Source organism: Trifolium pratense, linkage group LG5 (genome assembly GCF_020283565.1).
Source record: "Trifolium pratense cultivar HEN17-A07 linkage group LG5, ARS_RC_1.1, whole genome shotgun sequence".
Taxonomy (NCBI): Eukaryota; Viridiplantae; Streptophyta; class Magnoliopsida; order Fabales; family Fabaceae; genus Trifolium; species Trifolium pratense.
The window spans coordinates 4951046-4971167 of record NC_060063.1 but is presented as its reverse complement, the minus strand read 5'-3'; the positions used below and the strand labels follow the sequence as shown (position 1 = coordinate 4971167).

At 32.3% G+C, this 20122-nt stretch overlaps 2 protein-coding genes and 1 pseudogene across 2 annotated transcripts; 2 read left to right on the top strand and 1 right to left on the bottom strand.

Annotated features, from left to right (window-relative positions):
- Window positions 1–2505: 2505 nt before the first annotated feature.
- Window positions 2506–3734, top strand: LOC123885896 (F-box/FBD/LRR-repeat protein At5g56420-like). Its single transcript, XM_045935236.1, has 2 exons — window positions 2506–3390; window positions 3465–3734. The coding sequence occupies exons 1-2, from the start codon at window positions 2506–2508 to the stop codon at window positions 3732–3734; spliced, it is 1155 nt and encodes a 384-aa protein (XP_045791192.1).
- Window positions 3735–13317: 9583 nt separating this feature from the next.
- LOC123887414 lies at window positions 13318–17503 on the top strand. Its single transcript, XM_045936735.1, has 2 exons — window positions 13318–15205; window positions 15962–17503. Exons 1-2 carry the CDS (start codon window positions 14495–14497, stop codon window positions 17255–17257), a joined length of 2007 nt encoding a protein of 668 aa, XP_045792691.1. The 5' UTR covers window positions 13318–14494; the 3' UTR covers window positions 17258–17503.
- Window positions 17504–18549: 1046 nt separating this feature from the next.
- LOC123885895 lies at window positions 18550–19602 on the bottom strand (annotated as a pseudogene).
- Window positions 19603–20122: the final 520 nt, after the last annotated feature.

Genomic DNA, 20122 nt, shown 5'->3' with positions numbered 1-20122 from the left:
TCTTATTCATCTTATTTGTCTTTTTTGTGACATCCAAAATTTATTTTGTTCATTTATTTTTTTAAAAAAAATTCATTTTAGTCCTTTATCTTTGTAAAGTTATACATATTTACTCTTGGTTTGAAGGTTAATTTTAACAAAAGTATGCTGGTGGGGGTGAATATTCCTGATTCCTGGTTAGGCGAAGCTGCGTCTGCTCTGTGTTGTAAAGTGGGAAAGATTCCTTTCATTTATTTGGGGCTTCCTATAGGGGGTGATTCGAGGCGTCTGAGTTTTTGGGAACCAGTGTTGGTTCGTTTAAAAACTCGATTATCTGGGTGGAAAAGTCGTTTTCTTTCTGTTGGTGGTCGTTTGGTTTTGCTAAAGTCTGTCTTGTCATCTCTACCTGTCTATGCTCTCTCCTTTTTCAAAGCTCCTTCATGTATCATTTCCTCTATTGAATCTCTTTTCATTAAATTTTTTTGGGGTGGGGGTGAGGATATTAGGAAAATCGCATGGATTAATTGGAAAACTATCTGTTTACGTAAGGAGTATGGCGGTTTGGGGGTCAGACAGTTGAGGGAGTTTAACTTGGCACTTTTAGGTAAATGGTGTTGGAGGATGTTAGTTGATCGAGAGGGGTTGTCGTTTAGGGTGTTGGCAGCTCGGTATGGGGTGGAGGGAGGGAGATTGCGAGATGGAGGACGAAGAGGGTCATCGTGGTGGCGAGAGATAGCGAGAATTAGGGAGGGTGTTGGTGAGTCAGGAGGGAGATGGTTTGGGGAGGATGTGGTTAGGAGGGTGGGGGATGGCTCTGATACTCTCTTTTGGACAGATCCCTGGTTGGATGAGACTCCTTTGTGTGAGCGATTTGGTCGTCTTTACGTCTTGTCAGAGACCAAGTCGTTTACGGTGGCCGAGATGTTCACTCTAGGTTGAGGGTTAGATGGGGCAGCGTGGGTGTGGCGGAGGCAGTTGAGGGCTTGGGAGGAGGAGATGTTGGGGGAGTGTCAGACTTTACTTTCTAACATTTCATTGCAGGCACATATTACAGACATGTGACAATGGCAGCCAGATCCTGATACAGGTTATAGTGTTCGGGGAGCTTATGAGCTTTTGAATACCCTTGATTCGGTTACTATAGATGATGCGGAGCACCTCATTTGGCATTCTCAGGTCCCTTTGAAGGTCTCCATCTGTGCGTGGCGCTTATTGCGGGACAGGTTGCCTACAAAGTCAAACCTGATTTCTCGAGGCATTCTGTCTTCTGCAGCACATTTATGCATTTCTGGATGTGGGGAGGCAGAGTCAGCTTATCACTTATTCATCTCATGCAACTGTTTTGGTTCCCTTTGGGCTTTAGTGTGCACTTGGATTGGCATCCCATCGACGAGTTCTACTACTATCCGGGATCATTTCGTTCAGTTCACTTATTCAGCTGGTGGATCTCGAGCACGTCGGTCTTTTTTGCAGCTTGTTTGGCTCGCTAGCGTGTGGGTTATTTGGACAGAAAGAAATCACAGATTCACAGATTGTTTACAGGCTCAATTAGTACTCCTCTTCAGATGATGGACAAGATCAAGCTTTTTTCCTATAGGTGGTTGAAGACGACGAGTGTTACTCTAGTTTCAAACTACCATAGTTGGTGGTCTAGTCCCTTGTTATGTTTGAGTCTTGTATGATTTTGATTGTGTATTTCTTTCTTGGTCTCACTGTAAACTTTGGTAGTCTATCTTGGCACACCTTGTGCTGAGGAGGCTGTTTTGTTAATATATATATATATATATATATCATTTTAGCTTTTTCAAAAACAAAAAAAAAAAATAAAATAAAAAAATGATTGAACAAAGGATTAGTCCAAGTGGACACGACTCGCGGCTCAATCTCTGACTCTTACGTATGAAAAAAATTCAATTAAAAGGAAATAATTCATGCAGTGTGCCTAACTGATTTTTCAACAGAGATTGGTTAATGTTAAATGGCGATGGAAACAACGTACTTATAGCATAGTAAAACAAAAAAGGACTAAAATGAACTTCAAAGACGATGATATCAACTTCTATGGCTTCCGTAGTAAAAAAAATTATTCACTTTCGGTCTTGTATACTTTTTTTACGGACTAATTTAAGGGACTGAAAATATCTACTTATTGTAAAATGTTTTTAAAATAGACACAACCCTATTGTTATAAACCACCTTACTTTTAACGCAAAAAAAACCACCTTAATTAACTCACGTTTGTTTTTTCAATACAAATCAATTTTTTTTACACAACAAAACCATTTATTTATTTATAGCTAAATCATATATTTTGCTAACAATATAACCTAATCTTAAGCAAACCAAGTCATTCATCTAGCTTAAGTGGTTAATGAGCTTCACCCAAAATGACGGATTTCGGGAGAACCCGGGTTCGAAATCAGAGGGTTATAAACAAAAAAAAAATAAAAAATATCCTAAGATGCTTCAAAAAAACCTAACCCTAAGTTTTTTAAAAAAAACCTAACGCTTCCTTCCATCTGAACAATGGTTCTCCATGATAGAATCAGTGATTTACCAGACGACTTATTGCTTCATATTCTCTCTTTTCTCCCAACAAACCTCGCTTTCACCACAACCCTTATTTCCAAACGTTGGTCCTCACTGTTCTATTCACTCGATGTTCTACACTTCGACTACAAAACCTTCAAAGACGATGATATCAACTGCCATGGCTTCCGTCGTTTTGTTGATAATCTCATGCTCTCCCCTCTTTCGCCTAATAAACCACTCAAAAGGTTTTACCTCGACTGTTATTTTGAAGACCAACAGAAAGATAGTTACATCATCATCAACTCATGGTTAGAAGCCGCAAACCGGCGTGGTATTGAGGAGTTTCGTCTTAATCTGCATTTCAACACCTTGAAGAACAATATTTTAATATCTCGAACCCTTGTTATTCTCAATCTTAAATTGATAAATATTGAACGTGATATTTCATGTGTTTCTCTTCCATCACTCAAAACCCTAATTTTGAATTACGTTCTTTTTAAGAGTCCGAATGATTACATGGATTTTCTTTCTGCTTGTCCTATCCTACAAGATTTGCATGCTAAACGTATCTTTTATACGAATCTTGGTGAATACAATGCACCAGAAGAAAGGTTTAAATCTTTGACCTTGTCTAAGTTAGTTAGAGCTAGTATTGGTTCAATAGATGCTATATTAAATGTCTTTAAGAATGTCGAGTATCTAAGCTTAAAAATAACGCTGAATCCGATAGATCAAGAGACTTCTTTCAAAGTCATTCCAGTGTTTCAAAACTTAATTCATACCAAACTAGTGTTTTGTCAAGGTTTCTTTCATATTTGGGATACTGTAGTAGAACTTCTCCAACATTCTCCCAAGCTTCAAATTCTTTTTATTCGAAAGGTTTGTTGATTAGTATGTGTGTTTAATTCTTTGCTTCTTTTTTGTTTTTCTTATTTTTTATGGTTTTGAGACAGTGGACGCGGAGCAGCTCATCTAAGGAATGGAAATGTCCAAGTTCAGTTCTTGAATGTGTTTCGTCTCACCTAAGATCATGTACTATTTTAAGCTTTGACGGCTTAGGCTTAGCCAGTGATCTTCAATTTGCAAGATATATTTTGCAGAATGCAAGTCTTTTAGAAAAAATGAAAATCAGCAATGAAATGCTTTTGGAAGAAAGTCAAATTATAAAAGAATTGTCCTCCTGTCCAAGGAAATCTCCAACATGTAAACTTTTCATTCAATGACTTTAATTTTATTTTGCTCTATTGCATTGAATGTGAAAATTGTTCAATTCTTATTTGTTGTCAGAGTTGTTTGATTGTGCTTGTTATTGGAATATGTTAGCATTAAGGAGCCTATGATATTCCAATTGTTATCATATACTTGGGGTTGTCACTATTATTATCCTTTCTTTGTTGAGAACAGAATGATATGAACTTTGAAGAAAATACAACCGCAAGAGATAGTCTCCATGGTTTTAAATTGCGGTCACAGATGCGGTTGTTATGATTAAGGTCATTGCAATTGCTCAAATGCGCAATGCAGTTGTTGCGGCATGAAATCATTTTGAAATTCAACACTATACGCCACTATACTATTTACCTACCATTGCAAAGTCTTATAGTTTATTCCTAAACATTGATACGAATGTGCTTAAAATACAAGGTTGAAATTGTTAAAAGTAAGATTTTTCATTAGATCTGACGCACATTAGAATTTGAGGTTCACAAATTTTTTTTTTTTTGGTGAGAAAATTTGATTGAACATGGCCGAAATCGTCTGATATGGCTATACACGTGAATGAAAATCACGCAATTGCGGATCCATACCACAATTTAAAACCTTGATAGTCGCTACTTACAATTTTGTGTGGTTTTCTTGTTGTGCTTTCTCTTTCTAACTGAGTTTCTGCCAAGCGACAACATGTTCAAGAACCATTCTCAAAAGCTTAAGTTGTTAGGTGGAAATGCATGAATGGTTTTATATCTAACACGAAGTTTCGGCGATTTTCCAGGGCAACTCTAATTTTCATGTATAGGTTAGATATTACAGTATTTAATAAACTTAATGGTTCAGATGTTGCTATAACACCTCTTTAGTTTTTTTTTTTTTGGTACATACACCTCTTTAGTTTTTATATATAGAAAGATAGATTATATAAATTCTCATATATACTTATGGTTTAAGCTTAGCAATAGGGATCAATGACTCAATGTAAAGATTATTAGTTTGATTTTAGGTAGCTAAAGTGTATTATAGAAGAGAGAACAGTCGTAGACTGATGATGTTGCTTCTTCATTATACTTATAGTGCCACAACTGTGGTTGTATCGACTCTGATATCACTGGTGTTCTTTGACTCTTAATTAATGTGCTTCCAAAGTTTTAGAATTGTACTATTTTTTATGGCTAATATCGAACAATTGTGAAACTTTTTTTTTTTGAATCAAACAATTGTGAAATTTATAAGTTAAAATCACACAATTAAAACTTGGGGAACCAAAATCGAACAATTGTAAAACTTATGGATGAAAATTACAATTAAACCTTAAATTTTTTGTAAAAGAAAAAGCCTTAGTGTAGGGACAGAACAGAAAAAGCCTTGTTATAAATGTTTAATTTTTTAATTACACTTCGTAAAGTGTAATTGTTTAGTTACTAATTATTTATTTGTCCAGATGATATTGTTGAACAACGAATCTTTTGTTAAATTATAGATATTAATTGTTTAGTTCGTGCTACAAACTTCCGATTTGGATCCTCAGCTGCAGATATATATCTCAGTAGCATCATTGTTGGCTGTTGGATTAATCCAACAATTATGATAGAAGATGTAAAATAAATTGTTACTATAGTTAATAGCGACTATAGTTAGCCGCGGTTATGCTAAGATCTTGATATTTTGAAAAATGGTCGTGTTAACTTGTGCCCTAATTGCAATACAATTGCAGTCGCAACAATTTGAAAAGATTGATATTGGGAGCGCAATGATAGTCGCAAAATACTTTTTTAAAACCTTAACATGGTTAAAGAAGATTCTTGTAGAAATTGTACAAATCAAGTTGTGGCTTTCAAGGATCACTTGTGTGTGCGCTTAAATATTTGCATAAACTTCCTTGTTAGAATTGAATATCTTTTACATAGGGACTACTTGTTTGGAGAAGATCAATAGATTTTAATTTTATACTTCTATATATATCTGTTAAAAATACAATGAGATTTGTTACGTGTGTTAGTTAGTGTATTGTCACTATAAATTTATTTATTTTTATTTAGTGGTTATGTGATAAGATCCGTGACATTACATTTCTTATGCATAAAAAAAAAAGTAAATGATCATTTACCCCCTGCAAAATAAGCTAATTTTCATTTATCCCCTGTGCAGATTTTTTTTCTGTTTAACCCTGCAAAACATAGATTCCCTCATTTTGCCTACTGGGTGTACAGCAGGACATGTGAATGTGCACATATGCTGACGTGGCTTGTACACATGGAAAAAATCATTTATATTTTTTTAAAAAATTCCACGTCAGATAATATATTATTTTTTTAAATAAAAATTAAAAATTTCCTAAAATAAAAAAATAAATTTTTTAATTTTGCACCAAAAATAAAGATTTACTCCCAAAAAAAATTTAATTTTAAAATAAAAATTTTAAAGATTTATTTTCAAATTTTTTTTAATTAAAAAAAAATAGAATCTTTATTTTTTAAAAACAAAACCATTTTATGTTAATCTTTTTGAATTGAAAAAAATAGAAAAAGTACCGTAAAAAAAAATAGAAAAAGAAGTTTGAGTTTTCATCTTCTACCAAAACTATTTGCCCTAGAACTAGAAATAACGAAGTAGAAGAGGACTCCGGCGATTAGTTATTTCTAGTTCCACCTTTTTGATCGTATTCGTCGTCGTCTTCTTCAATCGCCGGAGTCCTCTTCTACTTCGTTATTTCTAGTTCTAGGGCAAATAGTTTTGGTAGAAGATGAAAACTGAAACTTATTTTTCTATTTTTTTTACTGTGGTACTTTTTCTATTTTATTTAATTCAAAAAGATTAACATAAAATGGTTTTGTTTTTAAAAAATAAAGATTCTTTTTTTTTAATTAAAAAAGATTTGAAAATAAATCTTTAAAATTTTTATTTTAAAAATGAATTTTATTTGGGAGTAAATCTTGGAGTAAATCTTTATTTTTTGTGCAAAATAAAAAAAAATTGTTTTTTTATTTTAGGAATTTTTTTTAAAATAATATATTATCTGACGTAGAGTTTTTTTAAAAAATATAAATGATTTTTTTTTCACGTGTACAAGTCACGTCAGCATATGTGCACAGTCACATGTCCTGCTGTACACCTAGGGGGCAAAATGAGTGAATCTATGTTTTGCAGGGGGTAAACAAAAAAAAAATCTGCACAGGGGGTAAACGAAAATTCGTTTATTTTGCAGGGGGTAAATGATCATTTACCCTAAAAAAAAATACCCAATTAGTGTAAAATGTGGTACATATTAATCCTTAATTTCCTTTTATTTTCACCATGATTAATTAATGTTACATAAATATATATATATATATTGTAGATTTTGGTGTAAATTTTATATTTCTCGCTTGTAAAAATAAATCTTTCAAGTTTTATAAGAATGAAATGTTCGACAAATTTTTCTTTAAGAGTTTTAATAATATATGTATAGTTTGAGAAAACTATGTGAATTAAACAAATATATGTATTAGAATTAAATATCACATTGGTCCCTGTATGTATGTAATTTTTTGGTTTTAGTTCATGTATCATTTTTTTTTTTTTTAGTTCATGTATGTGTAAATCTTGTAAATTTTTGTCCCTCCCATTTTCGTTTGTAGCTAATTTGTAGCTAGTTGGTAGCTAATTAACTACTAGTTAGCTATCATTTTTTAACAGAAGGGACAAAAATCAACAAAATTTACACATACAACGACTAAAACCAACAAAAATATAATACAGAGACTAAATAAAAAAAACATACATATAGGGATCAATATAATTAGTTAAGGCTATATATTATTATTGTGTCTTGTACATGGGCCCTAGTTTTGACATTGCAATGGAACTTTGTGGATGGAAGCCACCATCTCTTGCCCCCTTGCTAATGAACTAACCAGATGGGATGTTCAAATAATACATCACTTTTTTAGGTTCACTGGAAAATGCATATGCTATCTCTCTTTAGTGTAAATTGACTTGGTGGGGCCTACAATTCAGCATTAGTCATATAGGTAATGGGTCTTGTATACTTTTTAATTGCTTTAACTAAGATAGTAGTAGATATGCATATGGACATAATGTGTATACATCATAATCTAGTGGTCCCTCAATCCTTGTATCTTTAATCTTGTTCTTCACATTTGTGGTCCAATTATTAGAAGATTGGGAAAATAAAGAAAAAAAACAAATATAAGTTTTATATACCTCTATCGATGATTTCATTGTTTTTGTTAAAATGTTTACACCATAACTTATCTTTAATAGTCATTTCAACCTAATGAGAAAATCTGATCATTTATCTACTTATTCATATGTTAGAGATAGTATATAGTCTATGGAGCATGCATCCATAAATATGCATAATCAAATTTGAATTATGTGCAATTATTGCTCTACAAGAAATTTGGTTTTTTGGCAACGCCTTTTTTCATTATAAGTCATTGACAAAACTATTAAATGAAGTTTTGCCAACGACTTGTAACGAAAGTTTTGCCAACGACGTGTAATGAAAAAAGACACTATCAAAAATCAAATTTTTTGTAGAACAAAGTCGTTTTGCCAACAACTTATAACGAAAAAAAAATGCTGCCAAAAATCAAATTTCTTATAGTAATATATTGAGATAGGAAAGTTCTTTTTTTATTTTTTGAGTTAAAACTAAAATGCAAGTTAAAAATGAGTTGTTTGATTTTAACCTAAATTTTTTGATTGGTGATTGCTTGAATACATAAAATTTGATTTTTACCCTACCTTTCGGTTTATAAACGAAGGGAATTCTGATAATCTGAAATTCGACTGAGAGAGATAAATAAAGTCTGGATAAAGATTATTTCAACTAGAATTTAAAATCCAATGCTTTTAAATGATTTAACTGTAATCGAAACTCGTTAATCATTTGGGTCAAAATACTCCATAGTTACATATGAAAACCAAGAATCTAAGTGTGTGTGTGTGTGTGTTTTATTCTACGGTAATAAAAATTGATTTTAATTGAATTGATTTTTATTAAAAGTGAATTTAAAATAAAATGATGATATATTTATGTTTAGATTCGTTCAACTGAAAATTAGTTGAACAATAATTTAATTTAAATATAAAAATCATGTTTTTGAAAGTAAAAATTACATGCATATATTAACTTTAAATTAGAATCAATTATAAAAAAAAAATCAATATACTACCTACGTACAACAACAACACAAACATACCAAAATCAATTTTAAATACTCAAAATCACTTTTGAAAATAGGATATTAAGAGGCTGTTAGTTAGTGATGGGTATGTCCTCCTTTGAGACCATGTGAAACTGATTTTTCATGAACCCCCATCAAAGCAAGAAAGAGACTAGAAGAAGATAAAAGAAGACGCAAGAAAATGATACTCGAGGAGGGTGGATTTGGACATTACATATATTGACATGCATAATTATTGTTGTTAAAAGCATTCGACTTGCCCTACACTATAAAGCTCTTATGGATGCAGTACCTATGTTAAAAGCTACCTTTCACATTTTCAATTTTGCTTTTTGAGAGCTATAATTGATTCCAAAATATCCATGGACACGAAGGATCGGGATTGAGCGTAGTCAGAATGTCACTTGAATTATGCAGTCAGATGTCAGTGGTCGTATGATCAAAATCAAACAGTTTGAATTTAAGCACGATATTTTTAAAATTATTAAATTAAAATTAGGTATGCATTATTTAGACAATCAAATCTTAATCGGACGGCTATAAACATGGTGACTACATAAGTGCACAAAGAAAACCAATGCATTTGATCTATTTCCAAATATGAAAGGTTGGACTTAGGTCACTATTACAAGTATCTAGCAAGGACAACTCAACAAATCTGTAGTAATCCTTGCCACCCTATCATGTACTAAACAAGGTGAACTAACACTTCTAAAAGAATTCATTACCAACTTTTATTTAAGGTCATTGATTTTCATAGATAATGTGTTCATTATACTCAACTAGCATGTTTTTTGTGGTCAAAAGATTTATTGATTTAGTAGATATTGGTGGCTTAGCTGTAATGGTGTAGAGTGAAATGCTAACCTCTTTATCAGTGTGATGTTCAAATGAGATATCGGAGCAAAAAATTAGACTATAGGAGAGCTATTTAGGTATTAGAGTACCATAACTTGTTTTCATCATATATTAATATATAAGGGTTAATGCTACGCTGAACCACCTTCACAAGTGGTCCACCGTGGACAAATGATCTACCGAATATGAATTTTACGAAATTCATTGTTGGATTGAAAGTTTATATCGTATAGATCATTCATAAATTTTTTTAAATTTTTTGAAAATCATTTGATATGTTATTGAGACACATTAACGGTTTATTTTTTCTATGGATGATCTATATGATATAAACTTTCAATCCAACGGTGGATTTTGTAAAATTCGTATTCGTTATAATGTTATTCATGACTGATCCATCATGGACCACTTGATGAAGTGGTCCACATTAGAATTTACCATATATAAGATGTTAGATTTGTCTCAATAAATATTTTTAAAAAATCAACTATTTATAATTTTTAATAATAAACAATTTAAAATAATAGTAATTAAAATTATACATTAATATACATAAAATAATCAACAAATATTTTTAAAAAATCAACTATTTATAATTTTTAATAATAAAAAATTTAAAATAATAATAATTAAAATTATACATTAATTTACATAAAATAATCAACTACGACACTTATTTTAAAACAGACGAACACTTACCATAAAAAATATCTTGAACACGGATCTGGTACAAAACTTTTGGTTGTATCCCTACCATGTTTCGGGCAATAGAAGATGAGATCTTGTGGAAAAGTTGAAATTCTCTTTTTTTCAGGCTAATTAGTAAAATGGTTTCTTAAAGATGTTTTTGGTTTCATATTCGTCCCTTAAAGAAATCGGACTAAACTGATTAACAAAGATGTCTTTAAGGAACCTATTCAGACATTTTTTTTCTTTAAGGGACCTATTCAGACATTTTTTTTAAGGGACCAATCTAAAACCAAAAATATCTTTAAGGCTAATTAAGGGTTTTTTTTTTTTTTTTTTTATAATGTTGAAACTCTCTCTATTGAGGGGATATTCTCAAGAGGGAATATTAGCCATGTCTCCTACGCGTGCTTTGCATTCTTTATCATTTATTTTATTTACACTTTTAAATATTTGATAATGTCAAATTACTTCATCTCCACATGTTCATTATTAATTACATTAATTTATGTTTACTTTGATAAACCATTAAACCTTTGCCATGTGTAGTGTAAGCCTAATTTTTGTTCAAAATATCAAGGTCTAATTCAGCAAGACATGTACGTGTGATAGACTTGTTTTTAGGTTCAAGTCTTATCTATTTAAAAACTGAATATGATTTATTAGGTTTTTTTAAAGATCTTTCATTTAACATCTTTAAATAAGTAATATGACATTTTTTAAAATATGTAATGCTTAATGTCGCCGGCAGATGTATAGTAAATGTGATAGAAGTTTAATTTTTTTTGCAGAGTAATAGAAGTTTAATAGAGATGCACTAACTGTGTAAAATAATTTTATACGATCATCTAATAAAAATTATTAATTTGTTGTGTTATATAAAAAAAATGGGGTGACGTGGTGAAAAATATGATTGATATTGGGTGAACATTGTGCATATTCCTATAATAGTTCAATCTCTATCACCAACCCACAAATTTCTCAAAATCATTCATTACCTAATGCTTTTATTTTTTTAACAGTATTTATTTATTTATTTTTATAAGCGAAAAGCATCAAGACATTAATGACAAAACAGGCTTCGCCCGTATCATTTGTTTATATCTCTTTATTATTAAATCAATTAAAAAGAAAAAATATATAAACAAAATTGGGACATAAACCTAACCCAGTGTAAGTCCACGTAAAAGCATATGGCACCTCAAACATTTTATAGATAACCAACTTCTTGAAGTCTATATTTTGGTGAATGAACCAATTAATCATCAACAGGAAACTGATCGAAGAACCAATAACTCTCTGCAGAGAACAACAACAAGCAAATAGACTCTTTCAAACCATATAGTCTAATGTGAACGAGACCGATGATGAGGATATTAGAAACGGTACATGTAATCAATCCGAAAACTGATAACAAATCTTTCAGACCTTTGAGAGTGGCAATGGCTCCGACCCCCAACACGATAACAAATCCAAAAACTAACGACTCACTGAGACAACAAGTTAATGGGAAATTTCTAGCTAAGCAATCCGAGTCCACTGACACGAAGGAGGACCAACAGAAACCATCACCCAACAGCACCAACAAAAGCCGATCTGAGGACAAACAACAATACCATAGAATAGAGCTCCATCGAAACAGAGCTTCAAATAATAAATCAGAAAGAATTATACAAATATAAGTGCTATAGAGTAAGCAAGAATTATATATTAAAAATTGACAACCTATCTTTTTCATTTTCATGGATTCCATTTATATATATATATATATATATATATATATATATATATATATATATATATATATATATATATATATCAGAAACGTGTGGCCTTGCAAGTCAATTACAATAAACTTTGCAACAAACATTCTTATTCTTATAGAATATTAATTTGTAAGCACATCATTTATTTAATTAAATTAAATAAGATACCGATTTTAGAACTAAGCTATTATTTTTTTAATAGATGATAAGTGGATGATGATCGGGGTTCAAATCCCAACCTCCTGCATAGTATAATGCAACGTTTCTACCAACTGAGTTAAGTTTACGGGACAAATTACAGGTTTAAATTAAAGTAAACATGTCTTATTTAATAATATTAGTATTTATCGGTTGAATTAAAATGTGTGTGCTAATTAAACTATCTACTTTAATGTAACCAAAAAAAACTATCCACTTTAATTTAACCTGTTAACCATGTTTTCTCATGGAATATAATTGATTATTCAACTATGTTTTTTCTTTTTTTGGGAGTACTCTCGGTATTTCTCTTTGTTTGTGATCTCCTCTTATATTGGTGACTTCTGCTTTATATATATATATATATATATATAGGGAAGTGATCAAATTACACTGGTGTAACATTTGAGTAATGTTACACCGCTCAATAACGCTTTAACGAATATAAATTTTACAAAATCCACCGTTGGATTGAAAGCTTATATCGTTTAGATCATCTATAAATTTTATAAAAATCTAAAATCGTTTTATATGTTTTTGAGATAGATCAAGATTAACAGTATTCAATAAAAACGCATGAACCATTAATTTTGATCTATCTAAAAAACATATAAAACGATTTTAGATTTTTATAAAATTTAACATAGAAGATCTAGACGATATAAGCTTTCAATCCAACGGTGGATTTTGTAAAATTTGTATTCGTTGAAGCGTTATTGAGCGGTGTAACATTACTCAAATGTTACACCGGTGTAATTTGATCCCTCCCCTATATATATATATATATATTTGCCCTTCAAAAAAATTTTAATTTATTACAAGTAGCAAACAACATTTGATTGTGCCATGAGCTATGTCTATAAAAGTGTAAAGCAAAAGCACTCTATTTCAGATTAGCCTCCATATGATTACTCCAATATCTTTATGAACAGTGAAATCTCTATTGCATTTGTCCAACTTCCTATTTCTTCCATCATTGTGGCCAACCTCTATCATTATTATTCATGTGCTCATAACCACATTTAATAGTGCTTAGTAAATCACTAATCCCTCAAACCATAAAGATACTAGAATAGAGTAATTTGGTTTGAAGAGTGGTATACTCATTTATTCACCAGGTTAAATACTAATCACTAGAGTAGTACTTGACAATGCAAAGAAAAATATTTGGATGCTAAAATTAAAGAACTATTTAACATTAACTAATCTCTGTCGCAAAATTTATAGGACACAAAGTGAGTTCTCACTAATTTTCTCTGAAGAAAAAAATTAAGAGATTAAACCCCCCTCACCACATGTTTTCATTTATAAGACTTAAAGATGGAATCATATATCCTGTGATTACAGCAGAGTTGTAACTATCTCGGCCGATTATTTTGCTTTATAAAATTGTATTTTAAATCTGAACAATCCGATCTTAAATCAATGGTCAGAATTGACTACAGCGTAAAACTACGTCAATAATTGACAGCAGTAAATTCGGATACCTTAAAGATCCTTTTTCGGATTCCAAGCTAAATAAAAATCTTGGATTATGAGATTATCCCATTATAATAATCTCTCCTACAAATCGGTTTTGTGATCACTTATAAAACTATGTTATTCTTCCACTCATACCTTTCTTTTTATGTTCCTACAATTACCTTTTCAAGCCAAACTTTGTGAGAACAATTATGGCTGTTTCTTTTCTTGTACCATTTATGTGATATTATTAATTTTGATCACACCACACCCCTCTTAAAAAGACACAACACCTTTCTCTTCCTTTATTGTACTTCAATAATCCCTATCATATTTAATTAGTTGGTGTTCTAATTTATGTGACTTTGCAACTATATAGTTCAATTCAATTCCTTATTTTACTATTTATTAGTCTCTTGTATTGTCTTCATATTTACATGCTTTATTTCTTTTCTTCAATTTTAAGGTTGTCAAACTCCAAATTCTAGGTCAACTCGTTTTGTCTAGGTGAATACGGATCATAAACTCGATTTTATGTATTGTTTTTATTGAACCTATTGGTTTTTCAAATTCATTAGTTTTTGGTGTTTGAAAAAAATCGTGCAAATGTCTCCAAGAAATTTTCCTCTCCGTTGGGAGAGTACCGGCGATCAATGGTGGTATGCATCACCAATAGATTGGGCTGCAGCTAATGGCCACTATGATTTGGTTCGTGAAATGCTTAAAATCGATAGCAATCATCTCTTCAAACTCACTTCCCTACGCCGAATCAGGCGTCTGGAAGTGGTATGGGATGATGACGAAGAACAATTCAACAATGTTGCAAAGTTCCGTTCACAAGTAGCACATAAACTTCTATTAGAAAGCGAATCCAAGAAATCGAAGAATTCTTTGATCAAGTCAGGCTATGGTGGATGGTTAATGTACACGGCTGCATCAGCCGGAGACTTAACCTTTGTCCAAATTCTTCTTGAGAGGAATCCTTTGTTGGTTTTTGGTGAAGGAGAATATGGTGTTACTGATATTCTTTATGCTGCTGCTAGAAGCAAGAATTGTGATGTTTTTAAGGTACTTTTTGATTTTGCAGTTTCACCAAGGTTTGTTAATGCTAGAGATGGGATTATGGAGGAACATATTGGGGAGATTCCTTCTGTTTATAGGTTGGAAATGATTAATAGAGCTGTTCATGCTGCTGCTAGAGGGGGTAATTTGAAAATTTTGGAGGACCTTCTTGCAAATTATTCTGACATTTTGGCTTTTAGAGATGTTGATGGATCAACTGTGTTACATGCAGCTGCAGCCAGAGGGAAAGTTGAGGTGATTTTCTTCACATTTTATTTGATTTTTTCTTTCCTTTTTTGACCTTTTTTCAGCTAAGTTATGTTTGTGTTGATTGAAATATGGATATTTTCTTATGCATAGATGAATATCACATAGAAATAAAATCCTACTTACTACTTACTACTAAAATCCTAATCAAACCAACGTTTTATAAACGAAATTAAGGTTGAACTGGCCAGTTCGATCGGTTGAACCAGAACCTACCTGTTCTCCGGTTGGTTTGATCCTAGTTGAATTACAATCTAGTTGAGTCTAGGGATGTCAACGGAATAGAAGCGTGGATAGAAGCGTGGATTATTTAGGGAGTGTTCTTTCCCTATCTCCAATTGGACAGTCCCCATCCGGATCCCCACTTACGGGGACAAATTGGCATCTCAAGTTTAGTCGCAGAGATTCAACTAATTCAACGGCGATTGGTTCATTAGGTTTTTGTTTTTATTTTTTAAACTTATTTAGTCATTTGTCATCCAATTCAACCGTGGACGAATTTTGCTTCTCACCGGTTCAATCTTTAGTCCGAGTTTTAAAAAGTTGAATCAAACACCTACCATATTAGAAATAAGACCTTATAAAGTTATTTGATCTATGCAACAGTCCTGTGTAAATATGCTTTGTATAGTTGTATTTAGAAAATACTATATTATTGACATGTTATAGTATTAATATAATTTAATTTGTTTATGTTATTTTGACAATTATATTCAAAACCTGTTATTGAATCTCATAATGCAGGTAGTTAAATATCTAGCATCAACCTTTGACATATTAATCAACTCAACAGATCATCAAGGAAACACTGCTTTACATGTAGCTGCTTCGCGAGGCCAATTATCAGCTGCTAATGCTCTAATCGCTTCGTCTCCAACACTAATCTCTCATAGAAACAATTTAGGAGAAACTTTTCTCCACAAAGCTGTTTCTGGTTTCCAAACACCTGCATTTCGAAGACTCGACCGACAAATCGAGCTTCTAAAAAACCTATTAACCACAAATCACTTTCATGTTGAACAAATCATTAACATCAAGAACAATGATGGAAGAACAGCACTTCATATGGCAATCATAGGTAACATTCACATTGATCTTGTTCAACTTTTGATGACAGCACCTTTCATCAATCTCAACATATGTGATGTTCATGGCATGACACCACTTGATTACCTTAAACAAAACCCTAACTCGTTGAAATCGGATATTTTGATCAAGAAATTGATCTCGGCCGGTGGAATGTTTGGTTTTCGAGGCTATAATTCAAGAAAAGCTATAGCTTCACATTTGAGAATGCAAAGTAATATTGGAACTAGTCCCGGCACGAAATTTGGAATTTTGGATACTCAAATATTTTTGCATACCGGTATCGAAAATGTACCATCGAACCATCATCGCGGAATCATTGGAACGAGTAATTCATCTTCGTCAGAAAATATTCCATTTGAATCATCAACCAATGAGAATATTAGTAAGAGGACAAGTTCTGTTAACTCTGCAGCATCAAGGTTGAAAAAAGCACTTCATTGGAGTACTAAACCAAAAGAGAAGAAAATTGAAAGAACAAAGAAATTATCTAATGATGAAATTTCATTTGATTCATCATCATGCAAGAAATTGAGTACTACTAGTTGTGATGAAATTTCACTTAGACAAAGATTTTCTTCTTCTTCGAAGCCGAGTCCGATTCCAAACAACAAAAGAACACTTTCTGTTAGGAGTTATCAGTCAAGTCCTAATGCTAAAAAGAGATTTGCTTCTGGCAGATCAAGATCAAGTTCATTTTCAAAATCATCGATATCTTCGCCTCGATCAATTGATTTTAAACAAAAGGGTGTTTATATTGATGAAAATGAGATTGTTGCTGGACCATCTTGCTTGAGTCACAAGTTACCTCATGATTTTGATGATGAAACACCAAAATTGGTGAAGAGAAATTCTGTTGGAAGGAAGTTGAAGGGTCATTACTTCTGTTTTGGTGCACCTGGTCTTAATGTGAAGACTTCTGTTCATAAAGGTAGTGTTGTTGCTGTGGCTTAATTGAAATGAGGTTAGCTAGTTTATGATTAACTAGGCTAATTATGGTTTAATAATGAAGGGAAAAATATGGTTGATGAATAAGAAAGTTGAATTCCTGTTAAGGATTTCTTAGTTGTAATTTTCTTTTTATAGATTGTTATATTTTGCTAATTGAGATTAGCTTAATCTCATGAGATTCACATGTTAACTGAAAACTTATGTGTTGTAATATGCTTCTTATATCATAATGGCATCAATTTAGTACTATTTGGCTATGTAATACCAATGTTTTAAGAACCGGACCGGACCGGCCGGTTCAACCGGTTCAACCGGGAACCGGACACAGCAGCGGTCCGGGCTAGTGCTGAGAACCGGTAGTCTGCAGAACCGGAAAAAAACTGCTTGAAACCGGTACGAACCGTCCGGAACCGTTCGAACCGGTGAACCGGGGGCGGTTTGAAAAAACCGGCCGGTTCGGAATCTTTTGAAAATTAAAAAAAAAAAAAAAAAATCAATTTTTTTTTCGTTTTCTTTAATTAATATTTTTCTGAAGGAAACAAAGAAGTAGTAAGGAATTAATCCATAGCCTATATTGGAAAACCTATATTAAATACAATTTAATGCCTAGCCTATAATTTGAGTTTATTGGAAAACCTATTAAATACAATTGATACAATTTAATATAATTGATATACTTTTCTGATATGCATTGACCAGCATTGTTTACATGTCTACCTTATTGATATGCATTAATATGCATTCATTGATATCTTGATATTTGCCTTAATTGTATAATATATTCTTAATTCTTAACAAACAATTTTAAGTTTATATGATTATGTAAAGTTTATATGATTTTGTCCAATTTAAAGTTTAACAATTTATATGAATTATGAATTTCGAATTTATGTATAATTATTTGGTATAAATTATGCATTTTGGATTTATGATTTCTTTATTTTAAGTTTCTAAATTTTCTATTTTGTTAATGTTACTTTATTAATTTGTTTATTAATTGTGAAATAAGAAAGTTATATGAACGGTTCAATATAAACGGTTTAATAACGATTGAACCGGTCCGACCGGTTGACCCTTGAACCAGTAGCCACACCGGTTCGACCTCCGGCCCGGTTCTTAAAACATTGTGTAATACTGATACTATAGATAGAAGATGTATTTGAGTGGCCTGACATGTATTCGTGTTCGACATTGGCATGACACTTACATTTATAAATAAATCCGTAAGGTACAACAGAACAAGGTCTCTGCCAATTATGATATCAACTTGCAGGAGATCGATGAAACATCAAATTTCAATCCAAAGGCAGAAAAGGTATGGTAAAGGCATCCTTTTCTTTCTCTCGTTTCTTGTAAAGCTTTTCAAGAACACGCTTTGCTTCACATTGTGGGGAATTAGACAAATCATAGTAATGTGGTGCTATATCAACTAACCATCCACCGCGTATATCTGTCACAGTACGTATAAAATGCCGACTGGTATGAACATATTCATTATAGATAACCCACTCAGGCTTGTGATCCAGGCAATTAGATGGATGCAAGTCTACCACCTGGTTGTCTTTCGTTGTCAAGTAGTGTCCTGTCCGCTCAAGATGAGCTACCTGCGTGAAATATCCTGCTAGCATTGCCTTTCTTATGTTGATGTAGTAGTCGCGACTATTGAAGTTTGTGCTGCACAACTTCAAGTTAAACCGAGCCATGATACGAACAAGCTGTTGTCGAACATTATCAGCTGATTTGAGGGCCCTATTATTAACAAAGCTGTCATAACACCAATATGGATCCTCATTATTTTGCTTGTAGGCGTAGTATACATTCAAGAGCGTGAGATGGTCTCCGTCAATGTGTCCAATGGAACAGTTGAATTCAGGACTAACAATGGAAACTCGCTCATAATCTCACCTAGCTTTGTTAAGTTACCTTCATCATCCAGTACACCCAAGTAATTCAACACTTCCAAAGCACGGATTAAGGTATCAGGGGCAGGAGCGTCGATGAAGTCAAAATGCACTAAATCATCTATACCCAATTTCTTCATTGTAAGAATTGTGTTGGCAAGATTAGATCTCAAGATTTCAGGACAGGTCTGCGGCTGAAGATCATTATTGAAACGTCTTTCAGTATAAAGTCTAAAGCATTTCCCTGGTTGAGTTCTTCCAGCACGCCTAGATCTCTAACCCGAACAACAAAGACTCAACCCGAACTCGAGGATTATAAATCTTCTGCTTAGCAACTCCGGGGTCAATAACATAGACTATACCATCAATTGTCAACGAAGTTTCTGCTATGTTTGTTGAACTGAAAACTGATCTTATATTCGTGACGTGTTGTTCTATAGGATTCATATTTACTCCCTAACATATTTACTTGTTATTTATTTTTTTTACAATTATTTACTTGTATTTTTACAAATCGTATTATGCATACAAATGAAGTAAAGATGGATCTAAGATAGCGGGTGTTAAGAGTCCTACATTAATCGAGAGATGGCCTGAATGTATAGTTATAAGTAGAGATAATTTTCATCTTATATATCGATTTTATAAGATTTGAATTAGACTCAATCTAAGATTTTAAGAGCGTGTGGTAGTGTAGTGCCGAATTTGGAATAAGTTTTTCTTTGTAAATTTGCGTCTAAAGACCAAAACTTCATGAGTGTTGAGATTGTATTTGATTGTGTGACTGTGGTGTCTCTTATGTTTAATGGTTGCAATATTTGTCATCCCAGTAAAACTTTGGCTGATCGTAATTAAGGTTATCCTTAAACAACATACTCTATATACTATATAGTTTTTTCTTGGCTTAAATGCAGTTTTACCCCTTCTGTTTCGAAAAATGCGGAATTTTACCCATTCTATTTTAAAA

What these genes read in the sequence shown, in the direction of transcription:
- LOC123885896 (XM_045935236.1), top strand. Translation starts at nt 2,506, where the DNA reads ATGGTTCTCCATGATAGAATCAGTGATTTACCAGACGACTTATTGCTT. An exon ending in AAATTCTTTTTATTCGAAAG is followed by an intron (nt 3,391 to 3,464) that starts GTTTGTTGATTA and finishes GTTTTGAGACAG; the next exon opens with TGGACGCGGAGCAGCTCATC.
- LOC123887414 (XM_045936735.1), top strand. Translation starts at nt 14,495, where the DNA reads ATGTCTCCAAGAAATTTTCCTCTCCGTTGGGAGAGTACCGGCGATCAA. An exon ending in CAGCCAGAGGGAAAGTTGAG is followed by an intron (nt 15,206 to 15,961) that starts GTGATTTTCTTC and finishes CTCATAATGCAG; the next exon opens with GTAGTTAAATATCTAGCATC.